Source organism: Benincasa hispida, chromosome 8 (assembly GCF_009727055.1).
Source record: "Benincasa hispida cultivar B227 chromosome 8, ASM972705v1, whole genome shotgun sequence".
NCBI lineage: Eukaryota > Viridiplantae > Streptophyta > Magnoliopsida > Cucurbitales > Cucurbitaceae > Benincasa > Benincasa hispida.
The window spans coordinates 17,257,253-17,275,100 of NC_052356.1; the positions used below are offsets into that span (position 1 = coordinate 17,257,253).

The 17,848-nt window shown below is 35.0% G+C and overlaps 2 protein-coding genes across 12 annotated transcripts; both read right to left on the bottom strand.

Annotated features, from left to right (window-relative positions):
- Positions 1–593: 593 nt before the first annotated feature.
- On the bottom strand, positions 594–5,663 carry LOC120082962 (phosphomethylpyrimidine synthase, chloroplastic). 9 transcript variants are annotated; one of them, XR_005483338.1, is made up of 7 exons: positions 5,544–5,663; positions 4,484–4,791; positions 4,258–4,385; positions 3,102–3,928; positions 1,947–2,623; positions 1,261–1,373; positions 594–1,063 (listed from the first exon to the last, which is right to left on the bottom strand). XR_005483338.1 is itself a non-coding variant. In XM_039038409.1 (6 exons), the coding sequence occupies exons 2-6, from the start codon at positions 4,789–4,791 to the stop codon at positions 1,364–1,366; spliced, it is 1,950 nt and encodes a 649-aa protein (XP_038894337.1). In that variant the 5' UTR covers positions 5,544–5,663; the 3' UTR covers positions 652–1,363. The 9 variants fall into 9 exon arrangements, 3 of the variants coding, with proteins under 3 accessions (XP_038894337.1, XP_038894338.1, XP_038894339.1); XR_005483339.1 differs by having other exon boundaries at positions 1,254–1,373; XR_005483341.1 differs by having other exon boundaries at positions 1,941–2,623.
- Positions 5,664–10,103: 4,440 nt separating this feature from the next.
- Positions 10,104–16,754, bottom strand: LOC120082960 (ATP-dependent zinc metalloprotease FTSH 9, chloroplastic). Of its 3 annotated transcripts, none has more exons than XM_039038406.1 (13): positions 15,674–16,752; positions 15,156–15,221; positions 14,941–15,075; positions 14,741–14,806; positions 13,757–13,942; positions 13,575–13,661; positions 13,372–13,485; positions 13,125–13,249; positions 12,901–13,009; positions 12,356–12,481; positions 11,136–11,459; positions 10,923–11,049; positions 10,104–10,645 (listed from the first exon to the last, which is right to left on the bottom strand). In XM_039038406.1, the coding sequence occupies exons 1-13, from the start codon at positions 16,553–16,555 to the stop codon at positions 10,506–10,508; spliced, it is 2,487 nt and encodes an 828-aa protein (XP_038894334.1). In that variant the 5' UTR covers positions 16,556–16,752; the 3' UTR covers positions 10,104–10,505. The 3 variants fall into 3 exon arrangements, with proteins under 3 accessions (XP_038894334.1, XP_038894335.1, XP_038894336.1); XM_039038407.1 differs by having other exon boundaries at positions 10,923–11,046; positions 15,674–16,751; XM_039038408.1 differs by lacking the exons at positions 10,104–10,645; positions 10,923–11,049 and having other exon boundaries at positions 11,430–11,558; positions 15,674–16,754.
- Between the last annotated feature and the right edge of the window lie 1,094 nt (positions 16,755–17,848).

Here is a 17,848-nt window from a genome sequence, read left to right on the forward strand (position 1 = left end):
AACTGTGAATTAATCAAACTTGCCTGTTAACCAATGGCTCATTTCCAGCTCAACTTTTTAAAATATCCCGAAATCAATTCTAACACTTGATTATTCACTTTTAAAGTTTGTTTGCCTCAAAGGTAATTCCACAGAGAACTTTTTTTCTTTAAAAAAATTGCATAAAATTTATCAATGTATCATGGATAAACTCATCTAATGATATAATCAATCATTAAACGACCACTAGATATAATCGACTTTGAAAGCAAGATCTAAACTTAATTAGATTTGCTAAACCTGATTACTATATTATTATTACATCTGCTGAACCTGATTACTATGTTATTGTTACATTATTATTACATCTGCCGAATCTAGTTACTATATCCTTTTGCTACTACCCTTCTAAAAGTTCAAAAATGGTGTTCATAACACCATAAACTGGTTTTATTCTACATAGCCAAATATCATGGTTTTATCTCTTTTAGACAAAATATACACATTTAAATATGGTTTTTTTCTTTTCTTGGGGAAAAAGAAGAAGGCTTTTTTTTTTAAATGGGTGAGAGATTTGAATACTAGACAAATTAACTTTGAAGCATTTTCAAATGTTTAATTTAAAACCACCATTCCAAATAGTGTATTTTCAATAATTTTTTTAAAAAAATGTTTAAATAAAAATGAATTTTTTTGAAACACTTTTACCACAAGATGAATCCAAACGGACTCTTAAATCGGCCCTTTTGAAGTCATTCTTTACCAATTCCATGTCCATCTTGGAAATTCCAAGGGTATAGAACGAATCTTCGCATTTCAGTTAAAACAGTTAATAAATTTTTAGGTAAATGAGGAGATTTGGATTTCCCGCCTTCAGTTGCTCCGACTGTTTTCATCAGGTTAAGCAAATAACCAATATGAATGTATGCTCAAATGGACCGTAGACCAAAACGATAGCCACGAACAGCGTAGCAGCGCCATCCCTGTATACAGAAAACAGAAAAGCACGCTCCCTACGCAGGCATTATCCTGTTCAGGTTCAAAGGGACTATCTCAGCCTCTGACCAGTTAGCCCCCGAACGAGCTACACTTGGTCGAGGCACCCCCGGTGCGTTTCTTAAGTTAATATACGATTTAAATTTTTTAAAAAATAATGAAAGGGACAGAGTCAAAACATCAAGCAAAGCGATAACTTCCTCTTAGTTCCAACAGATAGATAAACAAAGCAGACAAACTTGAATACAGCCAATAAAAGAGGAAAAGACAAGCTAAACTTTGTACTCTTCCATGGCCTGAAACTGGAGACTCAAGCAGGCATCGATTTTCTGTTATGGTCGGTCAATCATCGACGATAAGTCTCCTGCACTTCCAACCCTTTTCTCCTTCATGAGCATCTGCATATTGGTGTACCATAAGAATCAACAAAAGGAATTAACGGAGCAATTGCTAAAAGATGAGAAACAATATCGATTGCATTCTGCTTTTTAAGATAAAGTCATAAAACTCCAACTTTTTAAGATAAAGTCATAAAACTCCAAGTTCAAGCCAAAAATCTAGTCCGGGAAATGATCTTTCAAAGTAACCAATCCATAAGACACAAGTTTCAGAAAAAGGACAGTAAAACCTTTACGCCCATACCCACAATATGGGGTCAAATTTTCCAAACGCTTAAAAATCTTTCAATACAATTTAGAAAGTCATTTCAAACATACCTTGTAGAGGTAGTTCCTCATCTAATGAAATGTGACGAACTATTTGTTACCATGTAGATCAAATAATAATTAAGTACTATGTTGATGCGTCTTAAGAAGAACGTAGCAATATGAGATGCCTTGTACCAAGTCCTTTCAAGCGTAGAATTTGAAGACTAACAGAAATATTTATTCAAATGGTCGTTCTATGCTAAAGAAAACCAAGCATTAAAATCAGAAAGCTGAAAGTTTCTATGATTACTAACCAACCTTCACCTCTTCTGGGAGTCCACGTAGCTTGCAGGCAAGTAGATTTCTCCACCAGTTTCACCATGTTGCTCACCACTAATGGTTTTCTTTGCAGCCAGGAACTCAGCACTCATAGCATCCATCCCTTGCTGCAGAGCTTCCTCTGCACTCCCGTACCCGTGTTCTTCAGCATACTTCCGCACATCCTCGGTTATCTTCATTGAGCAGAACTTGGGTCCACACATGGAACAGAAGTGAGCCACCTTGGCACCTTCTGATGGCAAGGTTTCATCATGAAAGGACATGGCAGTCATAGGGTCTAATGACAAAGCAAATTGATCCATCCATCGGAACTCGAATCTCGCCTTGCTCAGTGCATCATCCCATGATTGAGCATGTGGGTGACCTTTGGCTAGATCAGCTGCATGAGCAGCTATCTTATATGCTATAACTCCAGCTTTCACATCATCTCGATTTGGCAATCCTAGGTGCTCTTTCGGTGTAACATAACAGAGAAGGGCCGTGCCAAGAGCACCAATATTGGCAGCACCAATGGCAGAGGTAATGTGGTCATATCCAGGAGCTACATCCGTAGTCAAAGGACCAAGAGTGTAAAAAGGAGCTTCATTACACCACTCAAGCTGTTTTTGCATGTTTTCAGGGATCTTATGCATTGGGATGTGTCCAGGTCCTTCATTCATTACCTGAAACTCAAGTATGTGGCCACTAGTTAGTAACACAGAAGATATAACATTTCCTACTAGCATAAAATGAAAATAGCAGACACTAATTGCATTTATCAGTTATTGAAAAAGATGATCTTAGTTTCATATTTTTAATGGACATTCCCATAAAACTAATTGTGCGAAGAGAATCTGCCACATTGTAAATTGGAGCTCTCAGCCAAACCAGCATACAAAAAGTTATCGGGTGATGAAATCATAAGATACTACTTCAGAGGTTCCTAAATTCCTGACAATTCAGCCACAAATGTATCAACATGTATGAAACTGACTATTAGGTAAGCCCTGAGTGGTTCTTACAAAAGCCGCAACTATGAGATGTTCTTTCAAATAAATATAACTAGGAGTAAAAAGGTTTGCTCTCAAATGCATATGACTATCATAAGTGTGATTGTGAGCATGTGCATGTATGTAAGAAAGAGAGACTTATATTCACTACCTGCACATCTTTTTCCCATGCTCTACGAGTCAGTTCGCCCTGAGTTAAGAGCTCTGCAAATTGCGCAGTGTCATTGGCATCATAAATTGAACCAGGTCTCAGCCCATCACCAATTGATAGGGATATGTCATACAGATTACAGATGTCAAGTATGTCATCCCAATGTTCATAAGCAAAATTTTCCTTATGATGAGCCAAACACCACTTTGCATGAATGGATCCTCCACGTGATACAATTCCTGTCATTCTTTTTGCTGTTAGAGGGATGTATCGAAGTAATACCCCAGCATGAATTGTAAAGTAATCAACACCCTGCTCAGCTTGTTCAATCAGTGTTTCCCTGAAAATTTCCCAGGTGAGGTTTTCAGCTATTCCATTCACTTTTTCAAGTGCCTGATATATGGGGACAGTTCCTACTGGTACCGATGAATTCCGCAATATCCACTCTCGGGTCTCGTGTATGTGACGACCGGTGGAGAGGTCCATGACAGTATCAGCTCCCCACATGGTCGCCCATTGGACTTTATAAACTTCTTCTTCAATAGAACTTGCTACAGCAGAGTTTCCAATATTTGCATTAACTTTGACCAAGAAATTTCTGCCCACAATCATGGGCTCCAACTCCAAATGATTTTTGTTGGAAGGGATAATTGCCCGCCCACGAGCAACCTCTGACCTCACAAACTCCGGGTCAAGCTTCTCACGAGTGGCACAAAACAACATTTCCTCAGTGATGATTCCATGCTTGGCATAATACATCTGTGTGTATCTTGGTGTGCCTAATTTTTCCCTCCTATCAACCCAGTCCTTTCGAAGTTTAGGCAATCCTATATAACATTGTTGATTGTCAGAAACAATGTAAATTGAAAGACAGGTAACAAGTATGCTAATTTGCATTGTTGTATCATGGAAGTTAAAAAGCATCATAAATAAGTATTGGATTACAAAAAATGTAACAAAATATCAAAGGGACTTAATTTCCATCATAGAAAGCAGTTGTACTTGCCACCATTTAGTTTTCTCTATGGAGTCAGATAGGCCCACAGATAAAAGATTTCAGTTTCACACTAGATAGGCCCAAAGCCAATATGTGCTACAACACAAATATAGCAATAATGAGTCTTTTCAAGAAAAAGTTAAAAGTCGATCATCTTACCAATACGGGGACTGATGTTTTGAGGACCACTAGTGTCATAATTATCAAAGTTTGGTTCATCGCCAGATAAATGAACCCGACGAAAGGGTACTTTGAGTACATGCCCAGTTTCTTTGTGAACAACTTCCCTGCAAAATAAATAAATGTAAATGTATGGTCATCATCTATTAGTTCTGTAACAGTTATAAAAACTATGAAACTATAATACCCCAATGGATTCACTCACTTGTGTTCTTTTGTGCTTTTTGGGAAACATTGTTCAAATGAAGGAAGCGGCAGAAAATCAGGAGATGAAGGATCAACTGTATGTTTCTTGCTTTTGGCTTTCTCCGTACTGGTTCCAGGGGGATCAAAGGTTAAAGTGGCTCTCGGAGCTAACGTAATGGACGAAGGGTGTAAGTCCTTGCATGCACCGGAAACACGTCCAACCACGTCAAACCCAGGCAAGAAGGCAGTATTAAGTGGTTTCGTAGCATGGGAACGGTTCCCACTCTTACCAACAGCTGGTGTTATGGTAGCATGAACTGACGCCATCTTTGATCAAGAAATTTTTTAAAAAATTAATAATAATGGTCAAAATCCTACCATTGAAGGAAAAGAAAAGTTTCTTGGACTTTAAAAACGATTTTCAGAATTAGATACAACGAGCTTCATAAATATCATAATATGTCGTTCAAAATCAGACTCCATCATACCGAAGATAGAAAAATAAAAAACAAAAAGCATCTTAAATGTCTTAATATGTCTTTCGAAATCAGACTCCATGAGACGGCTCAGTCTAAGATCTCGAAGAAAATGCTTTAAAATCGACAATATTTTTACATCATAGAAAATCTTCAGGTACAATAGGCAACGAAATGAGAGAAAAACAAAAAGCATCACCATAATACAATTCAATGAACAGAGAACAATCTAACTTTCAAGTAACAGGTGGAAGAAAAATCACAGAATAATAGAAAAAACAAGCAGATACTACACGATACGCTCCAACAAAATCCTTAAAACATACAGAATTATCAGTTCATTCGCCGATCAAAACAATCCATCATCATCAATGCCAAACGACGAAAACTCAAGCGCAAACACAATCATCAAACGAACTCAGCAGGCCATGCAACAAAAGACTACAACAAAGCGATCCGATCGAGAAAAACGCAAGAATGATAACAGAAAATCGATTCAAAACACAACGGAGTGCATAAAATGTAGTTTCAGAGTGGATTAAGTTACAGAAATATGAAAATTAAGGAGGCGAAACGGAAAAGATGTAGGGTTTTCGGAAGAACCTAGCGATGAAAATGCTTGGGAGTTGAGTCTTATCTGTTAAACACGCGGTTCGAGCAAAGAGTGAGATGATACAAAAAACGGAAGAGGATTGGGTTTTATATAAGGGGGCAGAGTGACGAATGTCCAATTCGTACTTTATAAAAGGTAATGAAAAGGATGTCCACGTGGCAGAAGCTCCGGGTTTAGATATTTCTGACTCTGATAATCAAAATATCTTTTTTTTTCTTTTACTTTAATATCCCAAACATCACTCGTCCCAAAAAGGGGGAAAAAAAAAACCACAAATAATAAATATCTTTCTTATTTCTTTTTTTTTTCCTGCTCTTTTCTATTTATTTTTTTCTCTCCTTTCTTTCACTAAACTACAAATCTAGTCCCTGTATTTGGAATATTGTTTTGAACTTTGAATAGGGTAGACTTCTTTAATTTAGTTTTAATGCTTTAATTTATGTTAAAATACAAATTTAATATTTAAATTTGAGTTTTGCATGGTCGTATAAGAAAGGCAGAAGAGGATTTAATTGGATTGTTTGTGATCATGAAGGTCCTACACCTCTGAGTAGCTGAAAATTCACCCAGGAGAATGGATAATTAATTTGTTGGAAGTTGAGATCATCATAGAGCTTAAAAGCGATCAAGCGGGGGGAGGGGGGTTCCAAATCCACCTTTATAGGTTGAATCTCATGGTTGGAGGTCATTAATCTCATTAATGGGGTGGATTCCTTCCTTTTTTATATTCAAATTCTTACTTAGGAACATTATTTTTTATGACAAGTCTATTAATATCTTTTGTCTTTGTCATGTTGCTCGAGAGGAGAACAAAGAGACTCATGCCTTTGCGGCTTTGACATCCTCTTAATGTTGTTATTTGATCAGAAAAGATGTTTTTTTAATTAGTGTTCTCCCTATTATTCTGGATGAGGAGGTTAGGTTGTCATTGTTTTCATTCTTGTGTTGTTTCCATTGCCTCAAATCTAAATTGTTTTCTTTGTAATTTCAATAAATCTTAAATTTAGTCCTCTAAAATTAATAATTTTCCTACAAGAAAATTATAAAGAAAATACTTATAGAGACTAAATTATTTTTCAAAAAAGTAACTATAAACTGACAATGGACATCATTTTTAATATTTATACCACAGAAAATAAAATTGAACGTTTGAAAGTATATGGACTAAAATAAAATAAAATAGAAAGTGCATGGACAAAAATGGTATTTTTTAACTTCTTTTTCTTTTTGTTAAATCGCAAATTTAATACTCAAACTTTCAAGTTTGTATGAACTTCAAAAATTTTCTTATAAATCCCTAAACTTTTAGTTCTATGTATAATATAAGCCTCATACGTATTTTTAATTTTCGAAACTTGACTAATTTTGTAGATATAAAATTAAATTTTATGTCTAAACTATCAAATTTGTGTCTATTTGATCTTTGAATTTTAAAAAGTATCGAATAAATTAAAAACCTATTATACACAAAGTTGAAATTTGAAGGACCTATTAAACTTGAATTGAAACTTTTTAAGTTCAAAAATTTATTGGTCACAAATTTTTTATGTTTATGAAGATATTAGACACTTTTTAAAATTAAAGATTTGAACACTCCATCCTAAAGAAATGTTTAAGTGTTTTAAATATTAAGCAATCCTCATATAGTTAGATTCTTTTTTAATGTCATTGGAAGCAAAATTAAATCAATTACAAATTTAGTCATTAAATTTTAAATATATTTGAAAAGTTATTATGAGCGGTTACTAAGCACTTCAATTTCTTCTAAAATGATTTATTTATTAAATTAAACACTTGAAAATGTATTCTAAACACATCTAAGTTTATATCTACTAAGTTTTTAAATCTTAAACTTTTATATAAATAAGAGGTCTTCATTTTTTTTTAATGAAGTATGAAGTATTCATAGTTAGCATTCCCTTTATAAATCTTAGAAACATGTTTCCGTGTCTTCTTACATAAAATTTATTACTATAATTTAAGCCATTTTGAGAAAATAAAGCTAACTTTTTAATGACTAAATTTAAGGTTTATTAAAATTAAAAACCTTAATTTAAGATATATGAAAGGAAAATTATTTCAAATGGTAAAACGGTAGAAAATATTTACAAAATATAGCAAAATTTTGAAACTATGAATGATAGACACTAATAGACTTCTATCAGTGTCTAACAATGTCACTGAGAGACATTGATAGTAGTCGAGCAGCGTCTATCAACGTCTATCGTTGATAATTCTAAAATTTTACTATGTTTTGTAAATATTTTGATTCATTTTTCTATATTTAAAAACAGTATATTGAAAGTACGGTCAATTGAAAGTACATAAACAAAAATAAAATAAAATATAAAGTACATGAACAAAAATGATAATTTAACCATTTTTTTCATTTATTAAGAACATATTTATATTGGCTTTCTGAGTGTTTAAATAAATATTTATAATTGGTTGCGAACTTTTTAACTTGAAATTTTGATTTAAATATAATTTGCCATCCAATTCACTTATACATATTCTAGGCATTCACTTCTTAAAAGGGAGAACTCAATCAATTCATGGTGAATTTTTGCATCATGGTCCCTCAAAAGCTGTTCATTTGTTTATTATATCTTTTTCAGATAGCAACATTGATATTTAGTTATGCTTCCAAAATATCATCAGCACACCCAAAAATCTTTCACTTTCACCACATTTTTGTGGATGAAATCACCACAGCAAAGCCCACTTCCTGTTCTGAAATAATAAGTGAAAGATGCAAATAATGCTTAGATAGAGAGAGTGACAGAAAGAAAGAAATTATGATAAACAGAAGTCAAAATTGAAATGCACAAATTCCAGCTGAATGATGAATAATTGTCAACTTTTGGGAGTGCAAATTAAGGGTGCACAATAGATCCGAAAAACTCCATCAATTCAATCAGAATCAGATTCATACGGTTTGAATTGGGTTATCAACCTCACTCAGTATTGGATTCAAATAAATGAAAATTTTGTCGAATTGATTCATGAGTTTACCTAAAATAACTCAAATCAATCTTAATTTATTATTAATTTCATAAAATTTTTTTTTTTTTTTACTTATGGTATAATTATATATTCATATATTTATTTTAATTTAATGTAATTTCATGATTTTTTTATAGATAATTTATTCTCTAAAACTCCTACAAGCAATTTTTTAGCACTTTGAAAAGGAAATCTGCACAATATAAATTGAAATCAAATTGTTAATCTTAATTCAACATATGAAACTAACTAAACAAAATTTTTACATATTAATATTTTACTTATTTTTAGAACAAAAAATTAAATAAGCAACTCAGCTAACCCGACCCAATCCAATCCAACCCAATTATAACATAATTGGGTTGGTTTGAGTTCATTATTTAATAAGAGCTATTTAGGTTGAAAAACTCATAATTTGATCAATTGAGTTGGGTCTAAAAAGTGTTTCAACTCTATCCAACTCAACCCACGAACAACCCTAGTGTAAATAAAATGATCAAATTTCATACATTTGTAACTTTGTTCAACTAGGGAGAGAGATTATGGTTGAGTGTCAATACAAAAAATGCACAAAATCTTGTTTAGATGAGTTTTTTTTTTTTTTTTTTTTTGGATATCCACAATGTTTGGACCAACTTATGTGCACCTCAACTAATCTATTACGGAATGACTTGCTTGACCCTATAACATTTGAATGCCAAAAAAACTCGTAAGATATTAAATCCTAGATAGATAATGTTATAGGATTAAAATTCAAAATTAAAACTTCTACCTTATCCGTGCGGCATAAGAGGTCCTCTTTCTTAGTTCCGCCTTCTCTTCATTCCTTGGATGGTTGGACTAGTATATTTGAAGCACAACGTCAAGCACAAAAGCGCACTCGCACTTGGTCGAGGGGCTCACCCCATGAATTTTCCCGTCTTATTTCTCTCTAAGAGTTATTATACTTAATGTGAGTAATGATGGGAGTAAAATTCATGGAGTGGGCAGACCAAGTGTGTGCATCCTTGTGTGCTTGACGTTGTGCTTCCCATATACTATCCGACGATTCAAGAGACAGCCTGAACTAAGAGAACCTAATAATTTTAATTCTGAATTTTAACTTTGTGATAGGTAACCATTATGGATTGAACCCCATTTCTTCTTAATCCTTTATTAAAATTCATGTTTTTTATTTACCATTAGGTCAACTCAGGATGATTTCTAGCTGTATGATCATCAAATGTAACCTATGGAAGAAATCAGCTAGAGAGAAGGGACAATCAAAGACAGTTTATGAACAAAAGATGTCAATATTGAAAATGCACAAATTCCTATTGAAAGATGAATGTCTGATAACTTTTGGGAGAATAAGTAATATGACTGAGAAAGTTCATAAAGAAAAGAATGTACAATTCTTGTTGAAAGATGACCAAGACTTCATGCACTTGTAACTTGGATGAATGACTAGTAACTTTTGGGAGTACAAGTAAATGACCAAGACATTATGCAGTTCTAACTTTGCTAGGCTATAGAAAGAGAGGTTATATCAATAAAAGTCAATATAGAAAATGCAGACATTCTTGTTGAATGATGAATGACTGATAACTTTTGAGAGTATAAGTAAAATGACCCAGACTTCATACATTTGTAATTATGGAAATGCTATATATTTACAGTACAGTAGTGTGTACACAGCTGGGTAATAAATTACAGATATGAAGTTGGATGCTGTTAAAATTGTGGCCAATGCATTAGCTGATTGAGAACATTAAAGTTGATATGGCAACATACTGGAATACAGCTCGAACACGAGGTGCTTAGGCAGCTACATCGGCTGCTCCTTTTTGCAGGTATTTTTTTCAGCCATGTTGTGAGATGACATATCCAACCAGCAGGTAGCTTTCTTATAAAGAATGCGCCGAAATTTAGGTTACTCTAGGTATAAACTAATTATACATTATGGGCTATGAAGCTGGGGCTGAGTTCACTGACTGTACTGGGAGAAGGGATTCTTGCTTGCCTCTTACGAAGATGGTCAATTCTTTTGGTGCAACCACCATTCTCAACCACTGTTGTAGTTCTTCACCTTCTACTTTTTCATTTTCTAGAAGAGGAAACATAAATCAGAAATGAAAAATAAATCTTCAATTCTAGTTTTGTGATAGAAAATGATTTCTTTGTGTTTGCCTCAATTTATGTCATCACTTTTTGTCAAGGTTTTCATCTAGTTCGAGTCACCGTGTGGACTATCCTTTTATAGCGAACGAGAGATGAAACTGATTATCTCTAATTATAGTTCTATTAAAATTCACAAAAAACCTAAACAAAGAAAGAAAACATGGACGCATGGCAATATTCTCATCCCAAGCAAAGAATATCACCTTCTAAATGCGCACCAAGCCCTTCCAAGACAGCTGGGTTTGCACGCACAACTGAAAGTGCAATCTCGAGAGCAGATTGTAGCAATGATTTAACCTCTCTTTGAACAAGATCAACAAGATGGCCCTGCTGCATATATATAATTAATATGAACTGCATAGAAACATATACGATGAAATTAAAAATAAGAAAGAAATCGTAGAAAAATTAAGAACCTGGTCCCTTCCCCAAGGGGCAGCTCCCCCAGACTCATCGATCCCGCCACCAGAAAGTGTTGCCATGGACACAGGGCCTATTGTTTGGTTCAGACCATACTCAGCCACTGCTTTGTATGCCATGTCAGTTGCTCGTCTGATATCATCAAGTGCACCAGTTGAAATACGACCTGAAAAGGCTACTTCTTCTGCTGCACGTCCTCCCAGAAGTGTAACCAAACGGCCACGCAGTTCATCAATGAAGAGCAAATATCTATCTTCATTTGTTGGAGGAATATAGGTAAACCCAAGTGCCCCTCCTGACCTTGGTAGTATGCTCAATTTCTGATAAAAACATTCATGAAATGATTTTATCTTTCGTGCTGGCACTAGACTTGCAATATAACCAACCTCATAACTAAAGTGAGACTAGAGTTTTAGTACCTAACCATCAAAAGTTCCACTTCCACATAAGGAACAAGTCAAATCAATTAGTCAAAAGCAAAACAGCAGGAATTGCTTGGTCTAGGGCTATGTTTTCTAACTTGCAAATTAAGAGAGAATACGACATAAGCACTAATGATAAAATATGTCTAGAATTTGATAGCTGAATTACACAGGAAAAATAGCATCGCTACAAAAAGCTTGACTAAGGTAGATGAATCCAAGGTTAATCTGCACTAGCAGCTAGAAAACAAACTTGACATAGACCAACAGCTTCCAATGAAAAAATTATTGGACTCATAAAAGTGGACCAATAGCATGCATTACTTGTATTAAAAAGATATATCCTCAAACAATAGGTTATATGAAAAATTAGACTTCGCTGAAATCTACTAAACTTATTCTGATTCAAAGATTAGAAGAGCTAAACTACTCAAACGATCTTGAATCCCTAATAACAAGGCATAACTATATCCATGTCTGTTGCCAATAAGGAGAATGTCGGAACCAGAATGGATGAATGAGATGAAAACAAACACATAACAATAAATTATTGAATCATCTTTCTTAACCATATTGCTTATAAATGAAATCAAAAGGAAGTTTGGAATTATTATGGTTAATAATCAAACTATTTCATACCAAATGGCTAAACAATAATTTAACTGTCCCCAAACATAGTCAAATAAGACACATAAGTGTCTGTGTGAAGTCATTTTAGATAGATACTACCTCAGATACTGAATCTGATTCCATTAGGTTTAAAAAATTATTGCACCAGAATATTCTATTGCTACCTCTACACGTGGCTGTCCAGGTAGAAGATTCGCAACAGCTGTGCCTACAACTGCATGACCAACCTCATGTCGTGCAACTACAGTCTTCTCACTTCCTTGCAATTTGGCAGTCTTCTTCTCTATGCCCTGCAACAAACAACTTCCTTCATTTACTTATTAAAAAAATAATTTCCATCCAAATGCATACAAGGAACAGCGCCCTTCACTATAGAGCACCCCTCCCCTAATATCTGTCTCATATAATAAATATGTATCACACAGATATTATTACATATTATCGTGCATCTATAAAATGGAAAATATACTGTTATCTTATTGAAAAAGTATGTTGTGCAGAATTGCAAATTTACAAACAAATTAGCCAATTAGCCAATTAGTCATACAATTATTGTCTAAAAATATTAATGATTTTTGAGATAGCTACCAGTGCCCTTTCTTACGAGCTTCCTTTCTTTCTCTTTCTTTCAGGGGAGGTGTGTATGTGTATATTCTGTGTGGCATGTGCATACGTGTATGTTGTGTATGTGAGAGGGAAAGAAATTTACAGCTATCGATCTCTCCACTGCTTGAATAAAATCATCTTTTTCCACCACAATTTTGTTCTGTCTTCCAGCCAAAAGAGCAGCTTCATTAACCAGGTTTGCAAGATCTGCCCTGCAATATGTATAGGTTCCAATCCAATTTAAATCATCCCATTAGATCACCAACAACTAAGATCCATGAATTAGAAACACGTCTCATGAAATGATAGAAAGGGAACACAAAATACCCTGTAAAGCCTGTGGTCATAGAAGCAATATCACTGAGGTTGACATCAGCCGCAAGGGGGAGCTCTTTCTTGGTGACATGTACTTTCAAAATTGCCTCCCTTCCAGTTCTATCAGGTGTTTCCACCTAGAATGTTAAACAAATAGAGTACAGGGGGAAGAAAAAGAAAAATGCAAAACAAAGTTGAGATCAACTCTATCATCATCCAACTTTAGACAAGTAGCAGACCCATAATACAGGTCACAAACCATAACAACACGATCAAATCTTCCAGGTCGGCGAAGAGCAGGATCTAAGACATCTGATCGATTGGTAGCACCAAGAACAATGACAGCAGAATTGCTGTCAAACCCATCCATCTCCTGCAAACCAATTTAAAACGCATTGAACTTGTTGCTATTAGCTAACGTAATATAATTTGGAAGCTGAAGACTCACGCATGGAAACCTACAGTAAGCAACTGATTCAAAGTCTGCTCCCTCTCGTCATTGCTGACAATACGGAATTTACCATCACGACTTTTTGCTACAGCATCGATCTACAAAAAGGCGGGGGTTCGACTATATGAATTTTGAAGATTGGACCAAGTTTTCAATAGTCACTAATCACTATCACAGCGATGAGTGTTCTAACCTCATCGATAAAGATGATTGATGGTGCCTCTTTCTTTGCCCGTGCAAAGAGATCTCTCACACGAGATGCACCCATGCCAACATATAGTTCTACAAATTCACTAGCAGAACAACTTATAAAGGGCACTTCAGCTTCCCCAGCGACTGCCTTCGCTAAAAGAGTCTTACCTGTCCCTGGTAGACCCACCTGGTACAATGAAAATATAAAAAAATAAAATAAAATAAAAGGAACGTAAGAAAGCAATCCACCAGCAAGGGTGGTGTTTACCAGTCTGCATCATCTATAGCCCATATAATTATTTCCAAATATACAAATATAACATTATATAAGTTGAAATATACTCGTGCACAAACGAGTAGACACCAAGCCCAACTAGCATATAATTCTATTCAAATAGGACTAGGAGTGTCATATTGATAGGAGAAGAAGGCCAAGTGTAGAAGTGTACAGAGGACTTAACTATAAGTTTGATTTCTTTGACCAATTTGTGAAAGAAAAATGAGGTTAAATGGTACCATTGTATGTTAACGCCAAACCTTCATAACATTTGAGGGCAGAAAGGACAAAAATAACGATAGATCGGCAACTCAAAGATCACTTATATCAAACTTGCAAGAGATGCTGCAATGTTCAATTACCACATTAACCAAACAACTTGATTTATTCATTTATTTTAAAATTTTAAAGCCCTAAGCAAGCTAACGCTATATTGACCAATCTCAAGAGATAACAATAACTCTCACACGAACAATTCGTAAGATATTTGATATCCTAATTAGGTTGTCTCTATGATTTGAACCCATCCCCAAGAGGAATGGATTTATGGCTGGCACTAACTTTAGATCATTGGACCAACCAATGATTAATAACTTTCATTTAAAAGAATAAGGACAAACTCTGAAATTTTATTTTAAAAATGGATTATGCATACAAGCAGTTCTTCCAAATGGACCCTTGATAATCATGACTATTCTTAAAACTCACCAGAAGGACACCTCGAGGAGGCCGAGCACCAAGTCGAATATACCTATCCGGATTCCTCAAAAATTCCTGTGAAGCATATTTATAGTATGTTATTACCATATAAAAACCATTTCCCAAATAAATGAGAGATCTTCAAAAAGACTATGGACAATACCGATGACTTAATTTGGATGAGAAAGAAGTAAGAACTAAGTCCATACCACGATTTCTTCTAACTCCTCTTTAGCCTCATCAACACCAGCCACATCAGCAAAAGTAATTGATTCACCTTGTTCAGAGACTTTTGTCCCCCCAGAACCCCCAGACTTACGGTTCCTAATTTGACCAGCTGTATGCTAAATACAAGCAGGTGCCTGATCAGAATAAAGAACTACAATTCAGAGGGTGCAACAAAAAGAAGTTTCCCATCTCATACCTGTGAAAAGGTTACAGGAAACCGATGGAGAAGCCCAGCAAGCACAGCAACATAGAACAAAGCTATCTGGAAATCATAAAACAAGTATATAAATTACAACTCTGAAATAAATGGTATAGTTCAAGCACATAAGAGAGGTAAAAAGAAATAGCGTTACAGATGAATTCTTGCTTTTCATTGTTCCAATTCCTTTATTCAAATATGGCATGGTAAGAACATGCTTTTCATTACACTTACAATTATGAAGATATATGATTGCTTATAAAAGTTATCAGTTATACGTAAGCTATATGAGCTCCAAAAGACATTTGAATGCCATTGAATCTACTTGTTCTTCCTGCTAGCGAAATAATAATCCCTCCAATCTTATCAATCTAGAACTAACATTTGGTCATTGTGTTTTAACAAATATCAGATACATAAGATAGATGCCCATTTAGTTATACAAAGATCTTTAGTAGATGCCCATTTAGTTATACAAAGATCTTTAGTAGCATGACATGACAATTGAAACTCACCAATGCAGAGTTCAAGAATCCATTTGACCGCTTATCTGGTGACCCAAATTCCACTGCATTTTCAAGCATCTTATCATAAGGAGTTTTAATATCACTTGGCCTCGTAGTTGTATAAACTACTCTTTTAGTCGGATTAACACTTCTTATCAATGAATCTGATTCCTGCAGCTTGCTTCCACTAATGACTTCACTTTCCTGAGTCCCTGGTTCAGACTTCAACTTAAACATGATGTGCACCCCATCAACTTCAACCTTCTGCACGTTGTTACTGTTGATCTTGCTTAAGAAGTCACTGTAAGGGACGCTTACAAATGTCGTCGGTGTCCTCGGCTCGGACCCTGGTAATGGAATCCCGGGGCGAAGCAACCGCATAACAAAAATCACAATTCCTAGCTGCAGAAGCAAAATTCCAATCTCTTGGGCCTGAACAATAGGCTGCCACCGCCATTTTCCACCTTTAGACCACCACCAACCTCCTCCTTTTCCCTGCTTCTCCCTCCTCCGGTTCGACGAAGAACCAGAATTCGTCGTGTTGTTACTCACTCCCTGAGTTTCGCTTGGTTTTGCTTCACTCTTCTCCCCTGAACCACCTGTGGGATCACTATCCCTACCATTTGCACATATCTTGATATTCCTCGACCTGAAATTTCCCGCTAAACCTCCCCAAAGATTAAATCTATCCGAATTTTTCGAAGGCGCTAATCTATACAACTTTACAGAGGGAAAGGGCACTGAATTCGGAACAAAACGGTTTGAATTCTGGTGATATACCCTCGATTTACAACAGAAAAACCCTAATCCATTCCAACAACGAAGATTACAATTCGAATCCAGATGAAACTTGGTTCGAATTACCGGACTTAAAGACTCTACCGATGACATTTCAAACTTCCAGAAATTGGAACCACAATCAAAATCTACAAATCGAACTATGTATTTTCCCTATTATCATCTATACAAACAAAAATAAAAAACCTAAAAAAAATTTAAAAAAAAAATAAATCTATGGATGTGAGCAGTGCACCTGGAAAAAAAATTTCGAGTGTGAAAAATGCTGCTGAAGTGAGAGAAAGGACGAGAGATAGAGAGAGAGAGGGCGGGGAAATGTGAAGGGAAAAATCAACTTGCAATCTGAACCGTCGGATGAAGGTGAGGTATGGAATCCTGGCCGCTGGTTCATTTTTACGCCTTCTGCTTGGTAGCCTTATCCGTGGCCCCAGCCTTATGGGGTTTCTTGGAATATGAAAAAAAAGATAGTTTTTATTCTCTGCGGTGCGTTTCATTGAAAGTACGTGTTCTAACTTATGAAAACGCGACACGTGTCCAATAAGGGAAATGATATTACTCGCAAATCTAAATTCAAAAATGATTATGTGGTCGTTTCCTTTCCTCGCCAAAGCACTCATTTTTTCCTTTTTCCGTCCTAACGTTGATTCGTTCACATGCTGCCACGTAATACGAGTTTTTTTTCTTAATTAAAATTAGAAAAAAAATACTTTTTTCTCTCTTATATTTGGAGTTAGATTCGATTAGCTCCTTAAAATGTTTCACATCCAGGGCTATCTGTGGAATTAATTATTATAGTTCATCCTATATTCGGGGCATAAATATGATAGTGATATATAATCTATAATTATATATAGTAAGTATTATTTCAAAATCCTCTTTAATACAATTAGTATTTTTCACTCAACGCAACGAGTGTCCCATTAATTCTTAAGTGATATATCCATTTAATCCTTAACTGAATTAGCTATAATAATAAAAAATTATTAAAAATGTTACAAAGTCAAAGTTTGCAACTCTCATTGTAGTTTAAACATAGAATGTGTTATGGGTCATATTGGAAAAGAGAGAGATATCTATAAGAAAAAATTGCATAAACCACCGCTGAACTATGGGGTTGGTTATAATCACATCTTTCAACTTCCAATTTGATCAATTATATCTTTGTAGCTTGTTGGTGGTTGAAATTAGCCTCTTATTTTTAAATTAACCTTTATTAATTTAATTATGATTGGATATTTTAAAATTGAAAAATAAAATAAAAATAAAGATTCCTCGTCATCTCACACCTCTCCCTCTACCCTCCCTCTCCATCTTCATCTTCATATTTCTCTCTCCCTTTTCTAAAAAAATATCTGTTGAGATCTCCAACTACTGGGTTGAAACCTC

Bases quoted from the DNA above. Each gene is read 5' to 3' on its own strand.
- LOC120082962 (XM_039038409.1), bottom strand. From the start codon at position 4,791: ATGGCGTCAGTTCATGCTACCATAACACCAGCTGTTGGTAAGAGTGGG. The intron at 3,929-4,257 runs GTAAGATGATCG...AATGTTATATAG, and splicing joins AAACATCAGTCCCCGTATTG to GATTGCCTAAACTTCGAAAG. The intron at 2,624-3,101 runs GTAGTGAATATA...CTTGAGTTTCAG, and splicing joins CATGGGAAAAAGATGTGCAG to GTAATGAATGAAGGACCTGG.
- LOC120082960 (XM_039038406.1), bottom strand. From the start codon at position 16,555: ATGTCATCGGTAGAGTCTTTAAGTCCGGTAATTCGAACCAAGTTTCAT. The intron at 15,222-15,673 runs GTGAGTTTCAAT...TATGATTTCCAG, and splicing joins GATTCTTGAACTCTGCATTG to ATAGCTTTGTTCTATGTTGC. The intron at 13,010-13,124 runs GTATTTTGTGTT...TACATATTGCAG, and splicing joins ATGACCACAGGCTTTACAGG to GGCAGATCTTGCAAACCTGG.